Consider the following 27,900-nt stretch of genomic DNA (forward strand, 5'->3'; position numbering starts at 1 on the left):
TCCTTACACGCGCTCACCTTCTGACCCATTGTGTGAGCTGGATCTCTGAAAGCTAACCTTGTCCGCTGAGATCCGGGTCTTGGGATAAAGCACAGACAGGTCCTCACCTTGTAGAAGGAAGACACAATGAGGGATGGAGAATGTGATAAGTTGGTCACCGGGTGAGCTGATCTAAGAGTGCAATGGCGTCCAAACCATCACACTTTGAGCACACTGAGTCAAACGCAGAGAGTTATATTTGTTACCACTGAGAGGCTTTTTGAATACTGATGAGAAGTAGAAGACGGTACAGATATATTCTCAATGCTTCACTTTGTTTATGACAAGGCCCTCAGGAAGCAGGTCTGGTTGAAATAGATGTGCAGTTGCATATCATATGCAATCTGTCCACGATTGTCGTGGTAGAGCGCACAGAATCATGTCTTAACCTCAGGTAGGTCAATTCTAGGTTCAAATTTTCCTCTTTGACAAATGCTTTCTGAAGTTGCTTGAAATCCTGAACTGAGATCCGTGACGATGTTTGTTCCCACGTTTTTTCCAGATCGATAACAGAACAAATAGTTAACTCTTGTACTCACGAATGCCGATACTAAGTATCCGATACCATTGGCACTGTTCATGCATAAAGTTTCAAATAAACCATTGACAGGTCATTTTCAAGAAATACCTTTCATTTATTTCTAAAAAAAAGCAGAGCACTCACTCTGAAAATGAGAATTTTAATTTCGAAAAAGTCTTGATAGAAGCACATTAATAATGCACTCTAAGCATAAATATAAACATTTTAAAACTTGCACACATATGAGAGAATGGACATGGATGAAATTTAAAAGAGAAAAACGTTCTGTCAGCCATGCAGAAATTGAATTAGCATCACGATATCAAGTTTGGTAGTAACACACTAATAATGCACTATAAGCATGAATATAAACGTTATAAACATACGTCGATGAAATGCATCCAAATGAGCAAATGAGAAAAACGATTTGGGTACAGTTAACTTGGGAAAACAGACACGCATGCCATGAGGGCGCCTTGGTATCTGTGACTGATATCGCCCGCTGTCGTGAGAACCTGAGCGCTTTGCTACAAATGCCCTTGAGTTATCCGGATGACTCTAGTAACTTCTTGTTATCCTGGAGACCTTTGGTGGCTGCTTCAATTTTACAGTGGGCGCCTGATGGACGAAGTGGGAGGGGTCAAGCTGTGAGTGACAGCCTATTATCAGAAGGCCTCCGGAGTCTAATGGCTTTAAAGTCACAAGCACAGAGACAGCACCTGCCTTCAATAACAACTCGCTCTCCACTGGGCGGCTGATGAATACTGAAGCTAAGCCCATCTATCCGGGGATCAATCAGGACCACGACTGCGATCGATAGCACTCTTGTTTCTGTAACTAGGAGGTGCCATAATGGGTTGGCGACTTAATTACGTTGTCAATTTCTAACTTTTGTTTTAGGCGTCTCTTAAATAGTTTGGAAAATGCTTTGCTCTGACAACGTGTGAACTGGTAAACGGCTGCCAAACCTTTTTTGGTTGGTTATAACTTCCATTTAATTATAAATGGTGAAACCCTGAGAAATAATCTGCTTAGAAAGGCTGTCACAAAAACAATCATTTAAGAACTTGTGACATCACTGATGTTGAAGCACTTGGAGATTACTGCGTCCAACCAATTTCGATTAACGAAAATTAATAAGATAAGTAAAAAAACTTTTTCGCAAACGACATACAATAAAAATGAGTGTGAATTGATTTCACTTTTTTTTCTTTGTCAATTAATTCCATGCAGGAACTTTCAGGATTGATTTTACATGTATTTTTTTAGGTTTTACTGTTTCGCCATATATGGAAAGAGGAAGGTCAAACAGTACTTTGGGAATTTCACAATAACAATACAATTTTTTTTTTTAATCTTGTACTCAACAAATGTGTCATTTGAAGAAAAACTAAAACTAATAAAATCTAAACTAACAAAGCATTTATATATATATATATATATATATACAGTGAACCCTCGGTTATCGCGGTTAATGGGGACCGAGACCACCCGCGAAAACTGAAAATCCGCGAAGTAGCGGCGCACCTTCAAAAATGCTTAAAGAAAATTATATATATATATATATATATATATATATATATACGGGTAGAGAGAGAGAGAGTGAAATTCATGTTATAACAAAAAAAAAAAATTATTATTAAAACTTATTATTTTTTTTATTCCCCAGCCATTATTTTTGTATTTATTCAATTACTTCTTTTTGTATTTATTTAATTACTTCGACTTTTACCTGCTGGTACGCCGTCCGGTGTGCCCTGTGAAATGAAAGGTGGCATTCTTCATTTATTTATTTATTCATTTATTCATTCATAACTGACAGCCTCGCGCTCCGCTCGTGCCCGGGCTGAAGGTGTTCCTCTTCGGCTTAACTGCCACGCACGCCGGCCGGAGCTCTGGTACGGTCCGAACCGCGCGAAACGTCGCCTCAAATCGTGCCCGGGGGAACGTGCTCTTCTTCGTCCACTCTCCTGTTCGCCCACGCTCTTCTTCGGCGCACGCCGGCCGTCTAACCGCTCCAGCGCCCCGTCATGCCGCTCGGCGAAACTACAATGTCCCCAAATATTTTTTAGACCCGCGAAGCACTGAACCCGCGAAAGGTGAACCGCGAAGTAGCGAGGGTTCACTGTATATATATATATATATTAGAATAATAAACATGCTGTAAAAACTAAAAACTTTATTTGATGCGCTGTATAGTATAATAAAAGATCTAAAACTATTCCAACACCGCATCTAACCTCAAAGTGTTGCAGTTGAAACGACATAAAACGTGTTGTCATGTGTAAGTGGCACATTGTCGCCAATCTGCTGAAAGCTGTGCTGACAACAGAGGATCATTTGTGTGTTATATTGATTTGGATGATGTGGCAGGGCGGAGTGTTACTATATTTGGTTGTACACGATACAACATAAAACAACCACCTTTTTCAGCCTGTCATGAAAAACATCATGTTCAGGAATCAAAGAACGTCCTTCTGGTTCTTTCATTGATCCATCCCGAGTGTTATTTGTGTTTTCAGTGGGTTCTGTCAGGCTTCACAGGAGATTACGCTGTTGATATGCCAGTCATGTAAGAGCCATCATCATATTCAAGTACTGTAAGAGGAGAGGTCAAACGCTGCACAGTGATTCCCCCTGTACAAGCCATAAAGCACACAATGGTGCGGCAAAAAGTGTAAGGGAGCTGTTGTCATTCGCTATGGTAGAGCAAGCTCACTCCGGGACTTTGCCTATGCAGTTTGCCCAAACAGCAGGCCTCAAAGACAGGAGACACTGAGGGAGATGCTTTTGCAATAAATTCTGCGGACTTAAACTGCGTACAGTAGCCTGTGATGGGATTCCGACTTTGCTTGGTATCCACACAGAGCCCGGCAATCTGCCCATAAATAAAACAGATGTTTCCTTTCCTCCTTGATTGCCACTTGGTATCTCTATCACACCGTGAAACAACAGCGCCGGGGAACTAGTGCAAGTCTCGTGAGTGTTGAAGGGTTCGGTCTGTTGTCTAAATGTTAATTTACTGTAACGCTCTCTTGTGACATGAAGAATGTCAAGTACAATTGACTATTTTCATAACTGCCTGCCGAGCTTTTAAAGATGTACACTATTATATTGGATAAAGATAGAGCGCAAATTCCTAGCCTAAATTTAATTAATGCCATTTGTATAACTTCAGAGCTACGCACCTCCTATACTCTCTCTCTCTCTCTCTCTCCCCCCCCCCCACATCACTAATATTACGCAATTGATAACGATAGAGTGCATTACATTAATATTATAGTGAAAACCTGAAACAGGGCAAATTTGGAATCAATACAAGAAAAGCTTATCTAAGATTAAAAACATTAGTATAACTTGTGGACCAGTAATATGGGTCCAAACGGGAAGCAGGGTTACTTGGGTTGATTTACCTAACCACCCCCCTACCCAAAATGAATAAATACCCCCGCCAAAAAAAGTCGGGTCCTTTTTGCCCAAATTATATATTTATGAGCCAACTGTTTTTAGGGTGCAGCAAAAAAAACTAATTTAAATGATTTGACTTCAGTTACACACACACACACGCGTAAACACACAAAAATGTGGACTCCAAACCACTGAAACTAGAGACTGTAGACTTTTTAGATCCACTGCATTTTATATCCACTTTTTTTGGATGTGTGCCAATTCAATTCAAGGGTGAAGAAAATGTTTTTTTTGTAATCAATTAAAATTGGGCACAACCTCTACAATATGCAGTCAGAACAGCTCTTTATCACTTCTTTAGTGGCACCGCTTATTGAATGACATGCCTAACCTAAATAAAGTATTGCTCAAGATTAGTTTGTAACAAAAAAAAGGCCTCCATCTGTTGACGCTATTAGGTGTAATTTTTACCCCCTTGTGCCTAATGATCCATATGCAAGCTGTGAGAGTGCTTAAGAGTGTATGGCCCCCTTCAGGCGGTGCATGGCTGCCGATCTACATGTCTTTAACCTCTTTGTGTGTGTGTAAAAGCTCAAACAGGCCCCGGGGCTTTTCGGGAGGCTCAAACATCATGCCCGGAGCTGTGGGGGACCCCCTCCCGTTGTACCTCTTCATCCTCCTCCTCTTCTTCGTTTTACACAGCCAGAGGGGGTATATGATGGTGGGTTTATTCTAAAAATCTGTATTACCAAGAGTCAGCTTCTTCATGCTGAGCCTCAACAAGTCATAATTAAACAAATGTGTCTGTGTAAGCTAATGAAAATGATATTAAAATCACCCAAAAAAATGTGTGTTTCAACGGAAACATATTTGTTTAATATGCAATTTAATTGTAACTTTTTAGTGAACAATTATCTTGGTCCAAAAAAAAAAATCATAGTTTTGTATTTTAAATATTAATTGGCAATAATTTGTTTTTCATGAAATATTCATCACTATTATTTTAGGAGAAACTAATAACGGTCCTCCCCAAATAATGAATGTAATCAGAATCTGTTATTGCGTGTATTTCGGCTGAGCGTCGGCTAATGAGAGTTGTATCTCAAAATAAACGGCAAAACATCCATCCACAGTTTCTGCTGTGAACGGATCAAATATTCATGGTTGTTTGTTTAAACCTTTATAATCTTTTGACACATTCCAAATTGCTATCTGGAATATTAACTGGCAGAAGAGCAGAAGGCCAGTCATAAAGCATTAAAGCGGTTAATGTATTTTATGGGAAAAACAATGTCATGATGATAAAAGGATTCAGGCAATGCGGAACACAGGATGTGGGCTTTGCTTTGATTAAAAGAGCGAGGTTTAGAATAAAGGCCAGTTAAATTGTTGTGTCCATATGGCCCCAAGGCCCCGAGGCTGTGGGCCTACACTTGGGGGCCTCGGCACTCTTCCTTCTCCGTGGGACCCCAGCTGGTGAAACAAACCCTATTACGCTCCTGCGCTCGGCCGCCATTATGGACCTTGGCGGCGACTCAGTCTCTCTCTACCATAATTAACGGCGTCAATGCCACAACAATTACATCCCGCGCCGCACATACGCCAAGAATGAGGGGATGAGCTAATGGGAGATAAATCAGAGAACAAGAAGTTGGAGATGAATGCTCCTCCTTTCAAAAGGAATAAAAAAGTAAAATGGTTGTGCTGCAAGCTCACAGTCATTAGGCTGTAAATAGTTTACACAAAGCTCCCCATTAAATGGCAAAATGCGGTAATTAACGCATGACAGAAAATCAAAGGCTATTTGTAAGCATATGAGACATAAGAGCCAGGGGCTTGTGCACAGATTACAACTGCAGTGAATGAATAGTTAGCAATCATTAAACACATTTTATTTGTTTGGACTGCGTTTCGGTTTAAACTGCTTTGCAGGACAAATGCCGCTATTTTTTTTTTTTAGAATCATAACCGTGTTGCAGTTTTAGTGTTCTATGTGCTAACTTAGATGTTTTACTTGCAAATAGTTGCAGAAGTTCCAGGTTTGCTGTCCCGCTATTTTGCTGTATGGTTTATTTTTGGGGAGCAATTTCATAACTATGATTGGACACCCTAAATTGCCTTCAGGTGTGAGTGTGAGCGCAGATGGTTGTTTGTCTATGTGTGCCCTGTGATTGGCTGGCAACCAGTCCAGGGTGTCTCCCGCCTACTGCCCGAAGACGACTGGGATAGGCTCCAGCGCTCCCCGTGACCCTTGTGAGGAGAAGTGGTTCAGATAATGGATGGATGGATAGTTTTGTGAAAATTATTGATTCTTATCTGCCATAATCCTGCTTTTTAAGCCGACTGAAAGTGAAAGTAATTTTTGTTAAGTTAAATAAGTTATATATTGTTAAGTTTTGAACTGAGAATTGTTTTTTAGAAAACCCTGAAGGAGAAGTACAGTTTGTACAATAGTTTAGTGTTATCATTGTTATTGCCCTCCGTCTCAATACATCATGATTTTACAAGTGTTTGTATTGTTTTAAAAGTGTTTTTAAAGGGGAAGTCAACCCCCCAAATTTCTTGACAATAATAAATTCTATGCAGGCCCACTAGTCAAAACATGGCATTGTGATTAATATTGTGTTGGTGTAATATTAGTTAAGCCGTAAAATCTGCTCGTTTTTTTCCATTTCAGGGGGCTGCCATTTTGTCACTTGCTGTCGACTGAAAATGACATCACAGTTGTTCAGGGCTCAGATAACTCGGCGTCAAAAAAAAAAGTGAGCCATGATTGGTTGTTACCTGAGCAACTGTGATGTCATTTTCAGTCACTAGAGTGACAAAATGGCCGCCCCCTGAGATGGCTAAAAGAGGAGTTTGCTGCTTAACTAATATTGGCATTGTTACTAGTGAAGGTGCATAAAACATATTATTGCAAAGGACTTTTGAGGGTTAGCTTCCCATTTAAGGACCTTTAAAAAAGTAAAAATGGATGAAAATCCTATAAAGCATGCCTCAAGAGTATTTAAATAGCATATTTCTATATTGCTGATTTCAGTTATTTTTGGGGTGGTCTTCAACGTCACCCCCGAGATGCAGGTGGGCTTTACTGTATTTGTCGACATCAATAAGTTATAGCTGTGATTTGGCTGCAGTGTGATTCAAATTACTTACTTTGGGAATGTCAATTCTATCCTCCACCAATGGCAAACCCAATGCAGTTTTAAAATCCAAGCGTAAGAATAACAATACCCTTCGGACCTTTTCACGACCTATTCCGGTGCGTTTAACAGCAGAAGGGAATCCAGTCTATTTTTGAGTTGCCTCATCTCAACAATGGGCACAATCTTCATTTCAATATCCAGCTGTTCCTGTAATGTCGTCTGCTGTTTATCTAGTTGCTAAGATGTTAACTTTAAGTGGCTCATTCTTCATTGGCGTGGGGGTAAAAAAATATATAAAAAAATACTAATAATGGCAATAAACTGTAATTTGTGCAGCTTTTCTCAAACATGCTCTTTGGAGGGAGCCATAAAAACAAAGTGTGATACTTAAAATCATTAATTCAGGCACAACTGCATGGATCTGAAATGAAGCCATTCAGATGAGAGTCAATATACAGTTACACTGCATGTTCGCAATGAGGCAACGCAGCAGTTTGTGTGCGATCAAATTGATCCAAAATGCGCCTTTTGACTATTTAATTATGATCAGTTCTGATTCAGACAATCTGAAAGGCTTAATATTTTTGCACCATTGGAGAAATGTTCTGTCTCATACTGAGAGGTGACGCCAATAGTTTGGACTGCACCTTGAAATGCGAGTGATCTTAACTGATGGTCGTTTCAAAAGACGAGCCGTTGTTCGGGTGATTTTCATTTTAATGTTTTGCTTTCACTTGCAAACAAAAATTATAATAATAAATTAAATTAATTATTTTATTTATTATTTTATAATAAATAAATTGAACGCAACTCCCTTCACGACAAGCAGCAGATTGGCAGATAGTGATCATTTATTTATCTATTTATTTAAAAAAAAAAAAGAGAGAGACGTCAAGCTTTTTAATGCTTTTACCAGCTTAAGTTTACTGTCAAATTAATATAAAATAAAAATAATTACATGTGTATTGAAAAGAAAACCAGCGGCAGTGGAGCAATTCTATTTCAAAATAACAATTTTTCTATCACCTGGATGTGTTTAGAATTGTCCGCCCACTTGGTGAGGTCTGCGCTCGCAATTTAGATTTTGTTTGTAGCATATAATCAGTTTGAGTGAGTAAATATTGCACTGCTTGCGAGGTTCAAATCTACCTTGGGGGAAATCATCTCCTTTGCAGGATGTTACTTTTGACTTATCTGGTACCAGGAAGTCCCAGGATCCAGCTGTTGTGGGTCGCTCCATGTACTTGTACGATCCAGTCCTCCGTTCCAGGAATCAGGGTCATGATTCGCCTCTTGGACGGAGATGAGGACTATACTTCAGGAGCGTGTTAAGACACATGCTCATTACAAGTCTGCGGGAGAGAAAGGCAGAAAGATTACTGCGGCTACAAAGTTACTTTCCAACGGTGGTTTCTTGACCTGATTCATCACTGTGTACACACAACAGATCTATTATTGTAATAGCCAGCAGGCGTTTGACCTCTCCTGTTTTCCAGCCGGTTGAATTTATAAAAGCTGCCGATGGGAGGCTCATCCAATCCTTCACGTCTTTAATGTGTGCTAGCAATGAGCTCCTTGGGAATACAACTAATTACTCCACATCTGTATTTATTTGATCCACAAGGAATTATCCCTTCTGTCACTGGCAGAATGCGCTGGCAGCCATAGGTAGCTGTGATTCATCTCAGCAACACGTCTGGCGCAGCGTAACAACAAAACAGTGGGAAGATCAATAGAAATAAATGAAGAATACTACTCGGCGGTAATGCAAACGGGTGTAATAAATGCATAGACAGACAGGATGTTTGGTGCTAATGCAGCAATTTTATCAGATTGAGGCCATAAAAAAAAAAACAACAACGCACAAACTCTAAAAATCTAGCAGTTAAATGGAGTTAATCAAAACAAAGAAAGCGGGATGTAAACCATTAAACATATAATAATTAAATCAAACTATATCCCTCTGATGTGTTTACCCCAAAACGAAACAGATGTTCAATTTCAAAAGCAGTAAAAGGGAATTGCAAATTCCAAGCGCAGATCTACTGAAAACGGAGCAGTATGTGGTTACTATCTCCCCCTACAGGATGATTCACAAACTACATGTGCTTGCAACTCAGTTTCCCAAACTTTATTGAGCCAAGGCACATAGATTAGAAAAATCTCATGACACACCACCAAACAATTAACCGAAAATCTGCCCCTGTTTCGTTGAACGCAACATTTTTATTCTGTTGTATGAATGGCAGTTGTTGACCGTGAGAGCCAGCAGGGCCTTTTCTGGTGATGTGTACAGCTTAAACTCAAAATGTTTGCTCCATAAAATTGTATTGATTTGTTTTCCAGAAGTCTATTTATCTTGGCTGCACTGCCAATCAATTTGTGGCGCTTACTTCGCGTCAAAAAATATGACATGCAGAAGATTAGAATACGTGCTAAGGTATTAGTCGATGACAACCCCCTACCTTTTATTTCCTTACCCGTCTGCCTTTGCGGATGTTCCGCAGGATGGCAAATTGCCTCAAGCTCAACCACACGGCTCTGGAGGGTATCCTGTCAGAACAAGGCCACAAAATATGTCAACACCACTGTTTCCTATCTTCTCTAATTGCCTTTACTCAGAATGTGTATCTCGGCACAACTACCCCCTGTTGAGTTCGCTAATAGACCTTGGGGGTGGGGTCGTTAAGTCTAATCATACAGAGGTGTAGACTGATGATTAATTTGGGTTCATATTTCAGCAGGGGAGGACCTGTTGCATCATGTCCAGTCACTGCTGGGCTCCATCCAGCATCACCTCCAGTAGTGCACTCTGGATTTCTGCCTGAGCCACAATCCTCAACTGAATCAAGGTAATTAAATGATTGGATTCATGCTAATTAACAACAATGGGGTTCAACTTTCTAATTATCCTTGTTCACACAGCACCCTCTGTAGCCACCCTGAGTGCACATAAAGCATTCCATCTGCTTGTAATTAGGCCCAATAATTTTAGACGCAAAATGATTTACAATGCGCATTGCTGATTACAGTCGAAATGTGAGCGTGGCGCTTCAATCGGAACAGGGATCATAGTTTGTGCTGCGTTGGATGCGGAGACAATTTTGTCTTCGCTTTATTAGATTTTATCACAGTAGGAAAACAACACCTTTGTGCCAATTGCAAATATTTAATGTAATGGCTTTTCATTTGCCTAATCTGCAAATTAAAGGGCTATTGAGACAAAATTGTTCTGTTCCCCGGCATGAGGACAGTCATCTTCCTGCAGAAAATCATTTGAACGTGACCGAGTTCCTCCGTGGTGAAACAAGAGATTGCCGGATAAAATGTGTGCGTGCTTGTGTGAACACAAGAAGAGAACGCTACCTAATGAAGTGATGTGGATAACGGTTCACTCGGAAGACTGGGTGCGTTTCCGGTTGGCTGCCAGATGCTGAGGATGGAGAGGGGAGTGATCACACACACAAATCATCACATCGCTACATTGCTCAAACAACAAAGCAATCTCTCTCTGAGCTAACAGAAGTGAACCAAGCATAAAAAAAAACACATTCATTAATTTAAGTGTTTACTTTAGAAACATCTTCTCACAATTAACCCAATCAGCGAGGTACATGATGCCACTGCCAGGGGAAGATAAGCAGGTTTAATTAACAGGCGTTGAATGTTTAAAGAGAGGGAACATACATTTTGCGCATGTATACACACACAGAGTGGTGCTAAAACTAAATGAACTTGGAGGTGCTGATTGAAGAAGTGTCAGTGCTCTTAAATATGTGCTAGCTTGATGAGTGCACCGACAAAGATCAGTGCTGATAAGGGGCAACATGAAACTGCATTATTTAATCATTTAAGTGAGCACTGAAAAGCTTCTAAAATTACTATCCGTTGACAATGACATGTAACACTATGTTGCAGTCCACACGTTCAATGGTGGTTGTGTCGACTCACTCTGGTGTTCTTCAAGGCGTTCGAGATTATCTGGAATGTTAAACGTTGTCTGGATGGCTGACAGGGACTAAGTGTAAAAACAACTTCAAGCGCTGTGAGAACGATAAAGTATATCTAAGTCAGGGTTGGGCAATGTAAATGAGGGAAGGGGCCCACGATTGTTCATCAGCGCTACTGGGGGCCACTTAGGACCACACACTTCCTAATCAAGAAGTGTAACAAAAATGCTATTTTGATATTGACAATATATATATATATATATATATATATATATATATATATATATATATACATCCAGGGGCCACGGGACGCCAATTGCATTTTACCTGAGCTAAAGTTGTATTGTATTGTCGTTGGCACCCTAACGTTAAAGACAGAAAAACCCACGATAGCAACTGAAATGACATACAAATTAAAATATACTGAAAATGTGAAGAAAAATGAAAACCGGGCATTACTATTGGTTTGCATTCCAAAATAAATAAAAACAACTATGAATCCAACAGCTGAATTACAAAATTGACCAGTTTTAAGAGTGTACTTCACTAAAGGTATAAACTAAGTAAAAAAAAACTGAGAAGCTTCTTATGCCTTCTAATTTTTGTTCTCACTTTGACTCAAATATGTCATCACTCATAAAACACAAGTTTGTGCAGAACCTGACGTCACTTAAAGTCCACTTCCCACTCCCCACTCCCTCATCCTTGTTCGCTGCAGACCACTGAGCTCTCTGACAGACCACAAGAAGAGGCCAGGTGCTGAGAGATGCTGCGCTCAAAGGCACACATCTGTGTCCAACACTGCTGAGAAAACGTGGCACCATTTTTTTTGGTCCGCTAAAACAGAGAAGCCCAACCTGGCACAGTTGCAGCGCATTGTAAAGCTAGTGTGACTCTCAGAAGGAGAAGGAGTCGGCAGATAGCCAGTGATTAGCAGTTGGGGACGCTACGGCTGTCTTATTGGCATGCTAGAGCAGGTATGGACGTCTGTCCTGAGACAGCTGTGGAGCACTAGCCCATAGCGCAGCAATCAAGCGCCTGTTTCTTTCGAAGAATACTGATGTGTTGCAATCTGCTGCTTTCTGCAGCCAACTCTTCCATCTGTACAATATCACCGTGACAGTCTCGGCCTCTTCCTTGTCACGTCACCTCAGGCATTGAGTCGCCAAAACTTAACAGTAGAAAGTGTGTAAACTATACCTAAAAGTAACACCAACCTTTGCAAAGATGGATGTGTTTGTTGCGAGAGGGGTACGCTGTCAGCATTAAGCCTGGTGACCTTTATGTCACCATTGCTCCGTGCGTGAGACCTTTAAGCATCTATTAATGCAGAGGGCTCCCATCACTCTTCACTCCAGCATGAAGAGCCTGTCCTGCAGACTGAAAGAGTACACATGGGTGAAAGGAATAATGATAGACAATTCGTCTTAGTTGTTTCACAAGGTAATTTGTCTTGAGGCACGGGGTAGGCTATATGTGCAATTAATATCAAAACACACTCTGGACAAAGGAAATCAATGTAAACCTTTTCAAAGTGAATAAGTGAAAAATATGATGTTCCTTTATCTATCCATCCATGTTCTATACTGCTTGTACTCATTAGGGTCACAGCAGAGCTGGACTCTATTGGAGGTAATTTAGGGACATGCAGTTCAAACAAACATTCTCACTTAACCTATAATATCTATATATATACATATATAATAACATGCATGTCTCTGGAAAGAGGAAGAATGCCAGAATACCAGAACATGCAAACTCCACAGCGGAAGGCCTGACATTCAAATCAAGAACCTTTCAATGCTGGGCAGATGTGCTAATAATCCAAGATCATGCTGCCAAACGTCATGTATTGATTGTTGTCTGTTCCCAATAAAATGATTGAATCATTAGAAATTAGGATGCAAAACTGGTGTATGTAGTTCTATAATTTTTTTAAGATGCTCAGGAATTCCACTGGGTGCAAGAGTAGCCTCTAAGGATGCACGATACATTAACCTACATCCATCTTACATTAACCTACATTTATAGTTCTTACTTGGTTCTTGGCATGCTGTGATGCACACATCTAAAAAGATCTTGTTAAGTATAATGCATAATGAACATATTATTTAGATCATTTAAAATCAGAGATGGGCGGAATTTTGTACTAAAGGGTCACTTTTGATTTTTAAAACAGACAAATGGTCCAGGTATGAAAGTGTATATTAAAACACATAATTAGCTATTTTAATGCAATACATTTTGTGGTTTAACGCAAACGGGTTCACATTAAATCAAAAATATGCTTCTGTACGTATATTTCTATGCAATATGCTTCCGCAAGAAAGAAACAGTGCATTCACATTGCTCATTTATGAATAAATGAATTCTTTATTTCTAATATGCGTGAGATTGACATAAGAAAAACTAAACAGACCAAATTAAACTAACAAAATAAAATGTGTACATGTTTGAAAGGGAGGAGGAAACAGGAAACATTTAACCATTTACTCAATGTTACTAATATGTACATCAAATACTATAGTAATATAATAATAATGTGCAAGAAACATTTAGAACATAAATCCTTATTCTAAAATACCCTTATACTTACCGTTGTAAGTTGTCATTGTTTTATTTTTATTTAACACCATTAAAACAATGAGATTTGATTGACAAATTATTTGGAACAAAGGCTAAATATTCAGTAAAATATATTCATTTTACCCATGTTTTTAATGTCATTGTTTACACTTCAATAAACCAATTATTTAATGAGATAAAAGAATGAAAAATACAAAAATACATTTTAACTAACACAATTAGTGGGTTAGGGCTGGCTATTCGGGTGCGATTCACTTTACTTTAACAAAAATTCGTAATATGTAAATTTCTATAGCGCCGGCGAAGCAATTTTAAACAGTACAAACACCGATTTCTTGGATCGGCCATTAAACCGGAAGATACGTCGCAGTTGAAAGTTCATCCAAAAAAAAAAAAACGTCACGTGACGCTACCAGCTACCCGAAGCTGAGCTACTGCAGGAGCATTTTAAAGAAAATGTCAGACTCGGAGGATGCCACAATACCAATTCCTTGCGTTGTTGTCACTAGCAGCGACGCCACTTTTAAAGAAGAAGAAATTATAAAACGTAAGTGCTGTAAAGGCCGTTAGCTTCAGGAATTGTAGAAATAATCTCAAACTGTCAAACCTCGCGAGTATGAACACCTTTGGTTGCTCGGACATTTGCCAAAATATTACACATTTATTGAGCTTGTAAATAGCGATGTTAACGTATTCAAGTGGTAAAATGTGAAGCTAGCTATGCTAACGTTGAAGCCATTTAGCCAAACAGATCCGGTCAAGTTTGTTGTACGTATGACTTATTAGGCAGTTATCTTATTTGTGTGTGTTTTTTTTTGTCGCAGAAATTTTAGGAACGAAGACGTTGCCAGAAGCGAGCAAACGAGAACAAACAGTTGTGTGGTATCCATGGACCATCAATAACAAGTATTACACAGCGGATGTCAGTCTATGTGTCGTGCCCAGCACTTTTCAAATGTCGTCAGAGATTGCGCAGACCATGCAGGCTTTCGTTGCTTATTTTGATAGTAAAAAGGTATGAAAGCTTGTGATTATGATAGATTGGAAACGGAACAGTTTTAAAAGAAATTGCATTGTACATTTTGCAGAAGGATGGTTTGGAAAAGCTTCATCCGTGGATATCAGTGGTGGAGGACATTACTCCAGAGGTGCTGATTCTCGTCTGTGAGCGAGTTTGTGAAGATGGTATGTTTCCTGTACATTGCCAGTGTGAAATTGTTAATACAATTCTGTGTGGCTGCGTATGTTTTGTTAAGATGGATTTATTTTCAAGGTGTTACCAGACACGAAGCACAACAGTGGTGTTTGGCACACAGCTTCGAACTGGTGGAGTTCAATCCTCAGGAGTTGCCTGATGAAGATGGTGAGAGACACTTGAAATATTTTTTTCTACATGCATGATCTAATTTTAATGAATACATTAAAGAGTCATATAAATACATAATGACAATGTGGAACATGCCTATTGTTACCGTAACAAGTATGTCCACTTCACATGCTTTTTTTTATATGGAAAGAAAAGCACTCTTTAAATAACATTGATTAAAACTCCAGTCTAGACTTTTGGGCCTCAAACCTTTTTGAAACTGAAATCGCCTTCTTGGATACCGATTAATGCGCAGGTCTATGAATTTCATACACACTTGTAAAATAAATCATCTCATCGCCATTTCGCCCGAGCTTGTCTGCATGAATGCTAAGGTTTGGTCATGTTCTGCAATACTCGTCCTTGAACTGTTTTTTTTTTTTTTTAATATACAGAAAAAATATTGTCATTTCCAAATTTGCACCAACACATGTGAGATTTGAAACAATAGCCGCCAAAGAGTTGCATGTCTTATAGAACATCTGTTTTTATACTGTCATAACTTACATTTTTATAGCACTTTAACGGTCTTAATGTTATCAATACTATACATGCTGACTCTCGTTCAATCACACACGTGACGTTTGTGTCATCACCTTTTTATGCGCAGATGATTTTCCAGAATCCACAGGAGTAAAGAGAATTGTCCAGGCACTCAATGCAAATGTGTGGACCAGCGTAGAGATGAAAGATGGTCAGTTAAACTTAATTGGATTTAGAATTAGTTCTTTTCAGTTGCTTTATACTATTTATATATTTTGTTTTCTGCCACATCATAGGCAACAATCAGAGCTTCGGACTCATGAGCAGTTTGGTGGCTGCTCGACACAACCACCCTCGCAGTTCTCAAGATCCACAAGTCAGTGCCACCCTAGCTTATTTTAAGTCCATTACGCTCATGTTAGTTTGAAATGATTGCTTTGTAATTCTGTTTCAGTCTTCTAGTCTACCAGCAGAGGGCACACTCACTAATGAAGTGACTCATCATACAGAGACAGACATCTCAACAGCAAACACAGTTGTTGGTGAGGAAATGGCTGTTTGTATTATCAATTAGGTTTGGATTCATGCTGAATGATATAAATAGAAGTAAGTATATACAGGACTGTGCTAATGTGAGGCCACCATGAGCTTAGTTTTTCATACTCAACCTATAGAACCTCGAACTGGACTCATTAAGTTGTTAGTAGGTCACATTAAAAAAATTCTAATGCAGGCCTAAAGATTTTGCACAGTACAGTATGGCGTATCATTTTAAAATCAACTGTTGATCCTCTTAGATGCAATGACAAATTTGGACATTCAGGAGCTAGCAAATCTCACAGCTGGAGATGCAGACGTGGATAATTTTGAACGCCTCTTTACCAAATTAAAAGAGATGAAAGGTAAATTAATCGAAACACATTTGAAACCAAAAGCATTTTATCTGTGACGCATCACATAAGATAGTAATATGCCATTTTCCTTCCAACACACAGACAAAGCTTCATCATTACCGCATGAGCAGAGAAAGGTTCATGCAGAGAAGGTGAATTGCTTCAACTAGACTTACGAGTCACAGAGTAGTCTCTATCAGCTACGAGCATCCGTGTAAACTGTGGCCCAATTCTGCATTCCAGGTAGCAAAAGCTTTTTGGACGGCTATTGGCGGCGATGATGATGAGATAGACGGCTTATCTGGTGAGGAAAGTTAACAGAAGTGAACTGTGACCTCGTCAACATATCTCTTTCTACCTTCCCTGGCTGTTACGCAAGGTCCAGCGCCCCTTCGAATGGCTGCTTGCACTTGGCAAGTGAAAGTGCCAGCGGACGTATAGTAGGCAGGTTTGGCTCCTTCAATGGGGCATTATTGATTTTGGGCAAAAGAGAGGCAATCAAAGGATCAGACGCTGTTGTCTTCCTCAGTGATGTATAACAAACAATCAAGGCAGAACATTACATTTATGTGTTTATCGTTGAGGTACTATTGTCACCAGTATTTGAAAGTGGCATACTGTGCCTTATTTCAAGATTAAATGTCATACAAGTAATGAATATTCTGTCAAGTCACAAAGGATGAACTGTCAAACAAATAATGAACGATCTGTTATGTCAACAGAGACTTCTTGTCTTCAGTGCGTGTGAATGGTTCTTTTCATTTCTTCGAGTCAACTCAATGATGATGCTCTGCTGGAACTGTCTATTGTCACATGCAAATACAGTACAGTAATGCAGTGTCACATCGCCTGTATTGAGCCAAAGCACATATTTTACATTTGAAAACTCAAGGCACACCGCACAAAAAAGTCACTGAATGGAAATGCACTAAAATGTATCGTGGTGGGGGAAGAGATTTCAATTTTTCTGCCCGTCACTGCATATCGATAGATCGGCATAGATAGAGGAACAAAGATTACATCATTGGTGGCAAATAATGTTGGACCCATTAGAGGTACAATAATTGATTATCAAATAAACCACTAATTATTTTTACAAAATCCGTGCAATGACAAGGTGGACGAGAATCACTCCATTACTGGATGGACTTACTTTAGTTACAGTGACGATATCAGTGTCTTTATTCACATCAATACAAACCATTCCACTGCATGCTACCTGAAAAATGTCAATCACTGGCATTGGAAGCAAATACTTCACATTAATTTTTACTCTATTTATTAGACTTTACACATAACAAAATAAAAGGCCATTTAAGAACACATTTCACTCAAAGTGACGAGACAAAAATACATGTACATGAGACACCAAGGAGACTGTTCTCTCATCTACCCAATGCATTGTTGTATGTACTGCGTGACTGACTTAATAGATTAGGTTGTGTACTGTTAAGAGCATGACATGGCAACTTCAAAGACAGGAGGCAAATTACGCATGCCTTACACTGTGGCATTGAACATACACTTTTAGACACACAAGTCACTCGAACGGAAACTTTACACCAATCAACAGTAGTGGATCATTCACTCACACAGCAGATTGGCCACTTTTTTTAACGATGCGAGAAGACCTTCCGACCAAACATGCCTCAACAACTGTGCAGACCATTAACAAAACCATGTTTCACCAGTCGGTGTTCTGTACACTAATCTTGTGCATTTACAAGTCGACCAGATCTGAGAAAAAGCAGGAGTCATGAAAGTATGCACCTGCCTGTTCCATCATGTCCGTCGCGTGAAGTCCTGTTTTTTTCCCCATCGATGCATAACTACAAGAAATCACAAGCTATAAATAATTCTGTACAATCACACTGAGACAATAATAAAAAATATATTCCCATGCAGGACGATATGCAAAAATAACTTAGAAAATGTATTTTCACTGAGCAAAATAGTTTTTCATACAAGTTTTTCTTTTTTTTTTTTAAATCCAAGCGCTTATTTTGTTTAGAATAAACACCAACCAAAGTTATCCTCATTAATATGATGAACTATTGTAGGGGGAAAAGTACCTTGTACTTAAAACATTACATTAATTTTATCGCATTGATTATGGTCATTTTAAAAGAATTATACTGGAACACTATGACCAGTTAAATTGTATAATTAATTCATAGAATCAATGTTTTAAATTCTGACAAACAAACATGAAATGTTGTCACGCCAACCTAACAAAGTCGAAATTTAAGTGGGGGCGGCTCTATTTGTGGAGCATCAAGAAACTTGCTAATTTTGTATTAAGGTTTCTGTTGTACTTCCTGAGAAAAATCAATGAAAATGTAAGATGTGTGAAAGTAAATCGCCTCGATCTGCCCCGCCCCTCCACCAAGTTTCATGAAAACGTCCCGCTCTTTGTTGGTGGAACTACATTGGCATCACTGAACAAAACACTGTTGCTATGCATGGTTAGTTTATATCTCAATGACGAAAACAAAAGGCTGTGTCTGGAAACTACAGATAATACCCGGTGGCCGCACGTGGAACACGCAAAACAAAGGACCATCACATTTAGACAGTGCAAAGCAAAGTGCAGCACGTGTGTGAGGTTAAAACGTTACAGCAAGGGAGGCCGATCTGCTGAATACCGTCTCTTTCCTTATCTGCACTGAGAGAGTGAGAAACCGGAGAAAACTGGTGTCTTCCTCTAAGACACGCTGGAGCAGTGGATGCTTGGAGAACCCATCTGTGTGAGAACCTTGTCCAGCCACTGCAAAGGACCGTTTAGATGCAGCTCTATCCAGCAGGGGGTGCTGGTCACTGTCTGACGTCTGCAAAAGGGAAGAAAGGTCATTAAACAATTTACATGACACTAAGATTGGACCAACGCAAACAGTAAAAAGCCAAGAAACACAGTTTCATCTTGTGTTATAATAAAGGCAAATGAACCATAAATTAAGACAACTCAAGATTATACCGAACAAGTGTGGCGTAAATCATTATCAGATTACAATAATGCAAACAGATCAGTGGCTGTCACTTCAACTTTTCATCTTTGATGAGACAATGGTAAGTAAATGTGGATTGCACTAATTAAGCGCGGAACCTATTTAGACACTATAAATAAATAATATACACATTAAAAGAAACAGCCGTGCAACCCTCTTCCCTAAACTGCAGCCTTTGTGATTTAAAAATGTAATTCTACTACACTGCGATGCAGATTTGAATTCGATAAATTGTTCATTCTGAAGTCATCCGGGGTGCCAGAAACACAAGCAGGACTCTGGCCTTTTGGGAATCCCCCTCGCGAGTGTCTCTGATACACGTTCACCTCCTACTGCATGCCGACCACATTCCTTCGCCGTGACTCAATGGCCTCATGCTTGCTCTTAGCAGAGCCCTCCCCCCGCAGCTTCCTTCCTCAGCATGCTCATGATCGTGACCATTATCACAACGCCTCTTCTTATTCAGCCAAGAACATTGACAAGGAAAACAAGAGGCTCTGACAACAGAGCCAGGCATATATAGAGAGTGAATTCCATCTTGAAAAGTACAAATGGGAATAAAAGGGGCTGACTTGAAAACATGAGAAGATGTGAAGAGCGCCATCTGATGACACAATTTACCTGTACTCTGCACCCCATCCTTTGACAAAACTCATGCGAATGGTGCACATCCTGGTGAGCTGGTAAACCGCTTCGAAGCCCTGGTTGACCGACTGGGCAAGAAGAGCGGCAAACTCCTGGTTGTTGAAGATCTTCAAGTTGCAACCTAACAAAGAGAGGGTTTAAATGAGGAGCAGTGCTTCTCAACCAGAGCTGAGAGTGATCATCAAGTGGGCTACGGGAAATGAACTAATCTCATTTGTTTGGTTGAAAAATGATCAATTGTAAATGTATCTTTGGTAGAGCAATGACTGTAAATGCTCTTCAACTAGTAGAAAAAGGTAAAATGTGTTTATCTCACAGTTGCCATTCACACAATGGTAAAACATTGCAACTTATCTGGCCTCGACTGTTAAGCACCTTTATGAATGAAGTGAGACAAGAACATCATTATTTCAGTATTACATATCTTGAGACATTTTGGTTTTGTGCCATGAGATTTTTCTAATGTTAGGTATGTGCCTTCCTTGGCTCAACAAAGGTTGAGAAACATTACATTAGAAATGTACTCATCTTGAAAGTTTATGTATATCCTCTTGTGTGTGCGCACCTGGAGGGATCTTGCAGACAGTTGCGGGATGCCATCCATAGCGCTGGTTGCAATTCGGACTCTGGACAAAGATGGCGCTGTCACTGAGACACTCTGCAAACACTTCCCCACCGATGTAGTACAACCTAACGCCCCGGCCTAAAAAGGTAAAAGAACGTTATATTTATTATACACCATCACCGCAACTCCAAAATATAAACTTGTTGACTCAAGTTGATTCAACTTTGATTTTCTATTCCGAAGCAGATCGGGGAGGGGAAATCACGCTTAGCTTTATTTATTAATTTTTACAGGGTCAACTGGTGTTTAAGGTAAATAAAACTTTTTAAAAATCCTTCTGTGTTTAAAAACCCCCCAAAAAAATCTCAAGTCATGCAACCCGGAGTTAGTACCCCGCTTTACAACATCCCAAATAATTACCTATATGTCTGCGAGTGAGCTCAACAGCAGAATTGCGGTTTACGTTGGACAACAGGCCCAGACAGAAACGCTCCGAGTTGGAGGGGTCAGTGAAGCCGTCGACCGTTAGAGAGGGCTGGGAGGCGTGGAACGTCTCTCCGACACGCTGGTTGAGCTCGTAGTAGGAGATGGAGCACCAGAAGGCAGATTCGCAGTACGTCACAGGTTGTAGGTCTGCGTGAAAGAAAGCCAAGTGGTTAAGGTGTCTACACGAAAACAAGACCAAAGGATAACAAATGTGGTTAACATTGAATTGTGACGATGCACACCGCAGATGACTGTTGCCTTTGATTTGTCTCCAGCAGTTCTTTCCCACGACCCCAGCCAGGAAGGTTGATGGGCGAGACAGGACGAAGCTAATTTATTTATTTATTTTTTAAATGCTGACCTCCCTTTGGCTTTTGCACATAGATTTAATAGCCTGGCAACCAGATATTCCCATTATTACATTACCTGCAGCTGTCCGTACCTGATCTCCCTGCAGACTTGAACACAACACAGACAATGACCCCATTCATACCACAGTAACTCTTTTACTGGCTTTAAGGTTGAGCATCACAAATGCTGTCCACTGTATTCTACTTGATGTAGTTGCCTCAAATACATCACCAAAAAAATGCCTAATAGCTGGTGAGCAAGCAAAAACTGACAAACCTATGCACTATTACAATCCAAAATGGTACATTAAAATGGATTATTTTAACAATGAATTTTTCACCCCTGGATGACACCTTATTTTGATCTTTTGTCGAACACTCGTTCCTCAATTGTGAGCGTGGGTGTTTCTTTTTTCAGATGTACCAGTCCCAAGTGTTTATTCAAATGGGGGATCTATTTGAGTCTCGCGGCTTGGCTTGTTTAAAGAATAAAGTTATTTTAAGTAAGACCTCAGACTTTGTGTGCGACTTAGAGACATTTGTGTTTCTTCTCCTTTTAATTGCATGTGAGTTACACACTGTTCTGCTGCTATGATGTCACACTATTTATTCTTGCCGCTATCCCAAGCTATCTAAATGAGTGTGTACAGTACATAACCATGCCGTTGGGAGAGAAACCGTACCGCTTGGTGGAAATGCGGCCGTAGTTAAAGGTCATTATCTAGTAGCAGAGCTTGTTTTCAGAAGGAAAAGGCGGCATCTATTTATTCAAGTGGGCACCACGCCTGCTAATTAATCTTTAGAAGCCCCAAATGGAGGACATATGGTATATACTCCACCAACCAACATTAGGTACACCTACACGTTGATGTCTGAGAGTGGCTGTAAATAACTACAGTGTATATAGTCTGCCCCATGTAACTAAATGAGGTTACCAACATAAAAAAAACAGCATCATGCCTCAAAACAGCATTATCTTTGTATAGTATGAATTTAATTCTGCTCTTATATTGGATGTGAAAAAATACAGAAACACACTTACGCACGACTGAGTGAGTGTTGGACAACCTAACTTCTCTTGGAACATCCGTTTTGAAAATGGCCTTGCAAGTGTATCTGCAATTAAATCCACACTTTCCCCCCCTTCGGCCATTGTGGTTTAAAAAAGCAAGAATATATTTTAGATTTTCAAACGGTAGCCAGTTACGACTTTCGGGCGTGTTGATTCCGCATAGCGCTGCCCCCTCACAAGTGAGTATCAAATGACAAGACGCGTTCATCACCTTCAACGTAAGGCCAGCGAGAAGGCCTTACTGTCATCAACTCATGATCTGATTGGTTGTCGCAGCTGTCTATCAACAGTAAAATCCCTCTTCACTCACACAGAACAGACTCCTGCACGATTGTAAATCTGAAGGCCTCCGACGAACAATGCATGCAACTAGAATTAGGAAATCTGCCTGGCAACATGAGCTAGCTGAATTCTGATTGGATAAAACCCCTCACCTTAAAATAAAACACTAGGATATAATATGACATCAATGCGAAGAATATGATCATATCCTGATTTTGTTAGGCCAGCAGAGAAGGCTTTGAAGGCCTTTATTATCCACCACTGGGTACACATAATAAATGATACACTTGTAAAGTCAATATCTGTGCGTTCTCACCAAGATTATTGTTTGTAGGTGACACAGGATTTGGTGACAGGCTGGGTGAACCTGAAATACAGAACAACACATTGGGTCCATATACTGTATAGACAGAGTGCCTAATTTAAATTTTGCGGCCAAAGTTGTCAATAGAGTGGACTCACCTGTGTCCATGCTGTGGTTAAGTTGGTGATCACTTGTCTCGCCATCCTCACTCAGGTACCCCGGTGGTGGGGTTTCTGGAAATAGCATTTTAGCGATTTTTAGAAAACCCAAATAACTCACTCGCATCAAAACTTGGCAATAACATGTTTTACAATTGGTAAAACACCTGTAAAATGTGCCTTGTGGATGTGAAAGTTGTCATTAATAAGAATTGCAATAATTTGAAATTATATAGCACTATTCAAGGAAGTCAAGGAGACTTGAATTCATTCTTTTTAGAATTAAGGCAATTACATACTTTTATTCCTCTGTGGACGATGAATAGACTTGGTTCTCACCAGGTATGTAGTTACTCTGTGGTTCAATGCCAGCAGGGAAGTTTGTGTTCTCAGGGATGGAGGGACTATAGTCATCCAGTGGTGGGAATTCTGCTGGGATATCTGGATGTCGTGGAACTAGAACAGGCGGCAAAACTGGAGAAACACAGGTATCTTCGTCAAAGACCACTTTTTGCTTTTTGAATAGTTATTTGAAACGTGTGGAAGCAAGCGCCACTCACTTGGCGTCTCCACCCTCTGGTAGTGATAAGGGTTCACGCACACTTCATCTTTCTTTGTGTGAAAGGCGTATTCGCACTGGTCGACGGCCCTCAGCTCATGGTGTGACTGCAAGTCGGGCCAGCGCCACAGGCGGCAGTAGATGACGTGAGGGAGACCTTTTCTGTGTGAGACCTGGAGTCGACCATCTAATGATCTGAAACGTTCCAACAACAATGGGAGTGTCACGACACATCCATTTCATTATTTAGACTTTCAACCCGAAAGGTTTGGCCTAAATTCAACATATCATCTTCAAACACATTTATGGAATTTCCTTATCATCCTTCCGAATTCCAAACCAAGAGTCTTCGGAGTTAAAGGGATCAAGCTTCTTTATAAAGCAGGAAGAATCCAAAAGTTTTGAATAACATCCAATACAATATGAATGAGTGCCCTGGGTTACTCTTGCCTCTAGACATGCGGTCAACCATGCCACTACTGCTCATCATTCATTATCATTTGTGGTTGGGAAATGGAAATCCCAACACAATCTGTTCCTTGATGCTGACTAAAAGTCTATGCAAGGTGATTTGCCTTCCAAGCAGTAAGCTTCCTCTCTACTTCCTCACCCAAGTCCATCACTTATTTAAGACTGATGAGAATAATTGACAATGTTAATTTATTTGTAGCTTTATCAAAGTTAGAGGTTCCATTGTACATGGTACAAGTTGACATTGAAGAATCAAATAATTCCCTGTCATGTGTCCAGCAGACAGCTCCTACTTTATAAACCTGCAGCATCTGACCTACAATCAAAACAGTGGCCCCATAGTCTGGAGGGCATTCGCACCCCAAAAAAATGATATTTTAATGTCAGCTGCCACCCACATTCTGAGGGCGGTGTAAAACAACTTGGGGATATTCCCTGTTTATTGTGTACCAGCCCAAGAGTAGATATGATCCCATTTAGATCAAAATTACTTAACATTATGATCTTAACATATTGTAAAATATTTAATCAGCCTTTTAGTACAATCTGTCCATCCAGCCATTTTTATATCACATATAATCATTAGGCACTCAATCGTAGCACGTACTCACATGTCACTATTAGAGAGTGGTTCCATCTTTTCTAAACAACATAAAGTCCAGTGTAAACATCCCCTGAGTCATACTTTTGCCCACCTCTTTCGCCACAGTTAAAATAATTTAGTGTGACCAACCAAAAACTTGAATTGTTTCTTCACTTTGGAGGTTACGTGATCATCACTGCAGGGCGCGCGCGCGCGCACGCACGCACACGCACACACACACACACACACACACCTACCCATAGGAACCACTCAATTCCAATAATTTATCTCGTATGCATATACAAGGTAATAAACCAAAGATGAGAAATAAGTATTTCATATGACCATTAATTTGAAATTACCCCGAATCCTAACACGTCAACCTCCAAAAAAGCATGTTTTTTCTCATCCATAAAGCCCATAAACGTGTGTAAACAACCAAGGAATCTTTTTTCAGGTTGTTATATTAGCAATGCTAACGGTAACAAGCTAACTTACCAGACAGGCGCTAGCTGTCATTAGCGCTAGCTTAGCTTAGCTTAGCTCGGGTTCCTTACCTTGGTATAGTTAAACATTTGGTGTTGACATTCTGCGTGGTGATGGCCTTTTCCAACTCGTCCAACTGTCCGGTCTTTTTCAACTTCTTCACCAGACTTTTCACAGCCTTTTCACACCATTTTTCCTCTTGGCCGTTCTGCTCTCCTTTCTTCCAGCCGAGAAGCCTCTTCACTATGGGAGGCGTGAATGGTAAGATGGACATGTTAAATGTCGAAATTAATCAACACTGATTTGATTTCAAGCCTCCTATCCAGGGTTGAAAGAAACACCACTCAGGCGCTTTTCGCCCTGTGAGCCAGTCGGTTAAATCCTTTGCTCGACTGCACTTCCCAGGCACACGGATGACCGGTAGCCGGGAGGGGCTCTCGCTCGCGTCTCAGTCCGCTCAAGTTGACGAAGTGACGGTCAGTGTGGAGCAGAACATCCGCCAGTCGTCTCCTCCTCCTCCTCCTTCTCCTCCTCCATCAGCTGCTCATCCCTACACCTGCACCGAGTAGCCAGCACATAAACAAAGACGCCTGTTTTAAAAACACATTTAAAATTTAAAAAAGAAAAACGTCGTCAAAAATCGTGGTCATGAATAATCATATTAACATTAATATAAACAATAATAAGAAGAAGAAGTGAAGGCATATTTTTTGTTTTGCCCATTAGGTAATGTAGTCATGTATTTTTACTGCTCGAAATATAAAGTTAATGCATAACAGTTTTTCAATGTTATAGGACTGCATTTATGTCACAACTCTGTATATAATAATGAATATGTAATAATTTGCCAAGTTATACCCAAACATTCTCATTAGCTAAACATTTCATGTTGAAATGATGAGCTTGTCTCAGTTTACTCACTTCATGATGGGCCTGCCAAGTTGAACAAAAAACTATTACGTTGTTGTATAAATGGCTACAGGTGGATAGATAGAAATAAACTGTACCATCTGCCTAGAGCTACATGTCGTTACAGTCATCTGACAGATACATTATTTGTAATCAATAAATAATAAATTTCTTACCAATTAAGTTCAATAGAATAAACCTGAGTTACAGTGGTTGGGAATCACTACTCAAGGGCAATAAATTAGATAGGCAGCAACCAGTCTCCATCATGAAAGTTTGTGTCTTGAACCTGTGACTTCCAACTAATGCTACCCCTAGAAAATGACTTTAGTTTTACGCAACATCAGGAATTCAGCACTGATGCATAACATATTCTCATGCTAAACATGCGCGCACATTAAACCATCTGAGAAAATGCGTATACCGGTATTCTAATCGATGCTATAATCCATGTCCCGCACCTTGTTGCTATGGCGGGGAGGTGGCAGGAGTCGGACAGCTGGTGTGGAGAGATGTTGCGTGTGTCCTTGTGAGGGGATTTTAGGGGGGGTTGTGTGAGACTGGGTGGCAGATGGGCCACAGCAGGCCCAGCAAAGGCCTTACGGAGCGAGTGAGGAATGATTTGGGACAAAAGGCCGGGCGACTGTGTGAATAAGTAATAAGTGCAGACAATCGTATGCGTAACAATGGCATTGTGATGGAGCATTCAGGGGAAACGTGGGAAACAAGGAGCTTGTGATCAGCTGGGCTGCTGTCACAACAATACCTTGACAAGGTTGTACTAGCAATTAGAGGAAATATAACTTTTGTGTCTCCATATAGAAACATCATTTTGATAAAGACTCACACTAGACATACTGTCTCATTCATAATTTAGTTGATACGAGACATTTTTTCCCCAAACAGTTTAGCACACAATGTAAAAATAAACTGTGTAATTAGATAGAAGTTTTAGTTTCCTAAGCCAGTAATTTTCATCAAGGGAAATTGAAAAAAAACTCCAAAAGGGTGAGGTCTAATCCTGCATTTTATATCTTCTCTTGACCCTGCAGATTGGGTTGAATATTGGTTTTCGGTGGGCTGAAGAGCCGAAACTGGTTGCCATTCTGGACAGTTCTGTTCTTACTGAAGTTGAAGTAAATTTAATGTAACATTCTAAGAAAATGTTGATGATGGTTGGCTAGCCGATCAGGGCAAACATTGACATCCAGTTGGGTCCCTACACAAGACCCTTTGCACCATATCCCAATTTCCATTGCCAATCCCGGATAACAAAAAACAGGTGGGATGCATTAAGAAAGCCATTCGGTGCAAAAACTGTACCATACGTGACTTAATGTGGAAAAGCAACTTTGCATCTTAGAAAATAGTTGCAATACACTTATTTTTAACGGCAGCTATACTGATAACCCGGTAGCTTTAACTCATCAGTATGGGTTTGTTAGAGCAAAACAATCATTTTTTTAAATACAGAGAACGGAGGGAAATGTGGAAAAACATTCCCAGAAAAATCAAACAAAACCCAAAAATCTATTAGCTGGCCTGACATCTGAGGGGGCCCAAGCATATTTCAGTGGGAGCCAGTGCCCACCCGTGGCTCCCCCCCTCTAGCTCCACCAATGAGCTTGGTCCAT

At 40.0% G+C, this 27,900-nt stretch overlaps 2 protein-coding genes across 3 annotated transcripts in view; one reads left to right on the forward strand and one right to left on the reverse strand.

Moving 5' to 3' along the window:
• The first annotated feature begins 14,017 nt into the window (after positions 1 to 14,017).
• aagab (alpha and gamma adaptin binding protein) lies at positions 14,018 to 17,129 on the forward strand. Its single transcript, XM_088298053.1, has 10 exons — positions 14,018 to 14,196; positions 14,474 to 14,664; positions 14,738 to 14,834; positions 14,923 to 15,012; positions 15,626 to 15,709; positions 15,795 to 15,874; positions 15,953 to 16,040; positions 16,296 to 16,400; positions 16,494 to 16,543; positions 16,635 to 17,129. Exons 1-10 carry the CDS (start codon positions 14,106 to 14,108, stop codon positions 16,707 to 16,709), a joined length of 951 nt encoding a protein of 316 aa, XP_088154179.1. The 5' UTR covers positions 14,018 to 14,105; the 3' UTR covers positions 16,710 to 17,129.
• A 518-nt stretch (positions 17,130 to 17,647) lies between these two features.
• smad3b (SMAD family member 3b) overlaps positions 17,648 to 27,900 on the reverse strand; it is a 31,954-nt gene continuing 21,701 nt past the window's right edge. For both annotated transcript variants that reach the window (XM_088298052.1, XM_088298051.1), the window contains 9 exons: positions 25,429 to 25,913; positions 23,819 to 24,012; positions 23,598 to 23,732; positions 23,259 to 23,333; positions 23,113 to 23,163; positions 21,027 to 21,239; positions 20,607 to 20,744; positions 20,018 to 20,162; positions 17,648 to 19,219 (listed from right to left, as the gene is read on the reverse strand). In XM_088298052.1, the coding sequence (XP_088154178.1) occupies positions 19,096 to 19,219; positions 20,018 to 20,162; positions 20,607 to 20,744; positions 21,027 to 21,239; positions 23,113 to 23,163; positions 23,259 to 23,333; positions 23,598 to 23,732; positions 23,819 to 24,012; positions 25,429 to 25,631 (1,278 nt within the window). In that variant the 5' untranslated portion in view covers positions 25,632 to 25,913 and the 3' untranslated portion in view covers positions 17,648 to 19,095. The remainder of the gene's footprint in view (positions 19,220 to 20,017; positions 20,163 to 20,606; positions 20,745 to 21,026; positions 21,240 to 23,112; positions 23,164 to 23,258; positions 23,334 to 23,597; positions 23,733 to 23,818; positions 24,013 to 25,428; positions 25,914 to 27,900) is intronic.

The sequence above is a fragment of the Idiotropiscis lumnitzeri genome, chromosome 6, assembly GCF_059441095.1.
Source record: "Idiotropiscis lumnitzeri isolate Australia: NSW breed Sydney's pygmy pipehorse chromosome 6, RoL_Ilum_1.0, whole genome shotgun sequence".
NCBI lineage: Eukaryota > Metazoa > Chordata > Actinopteri > Syngnathiformes > Syngnathidae > Idiotropiscis > Idiotropiscis lumnitzeri.

Bases quoted from the DNA above. Each gene is read 5' to 3' on its own strand.
- aagab (XM_088298053.1), top strand. From the start codon at position 14,106: ATGTCAGACTCGGAGGATGCCACAATACCAATTCCTTGCGTTGTTGTC. The intron at 15,013-15,625 runs GTGAGAGACACT...TTTTATGCGCAG, and splicing joins GGAGTTGCCTGATGAAGATG to ATGATTTTCCAGAATCCACA. The intron at 15,710-15,794 runs GTCAGTTAAACT...GCCACATCATAG, and splicing joins CAGCGTAGAGATGAAAGATG to GCAACAATCAGAGCTTCGGA.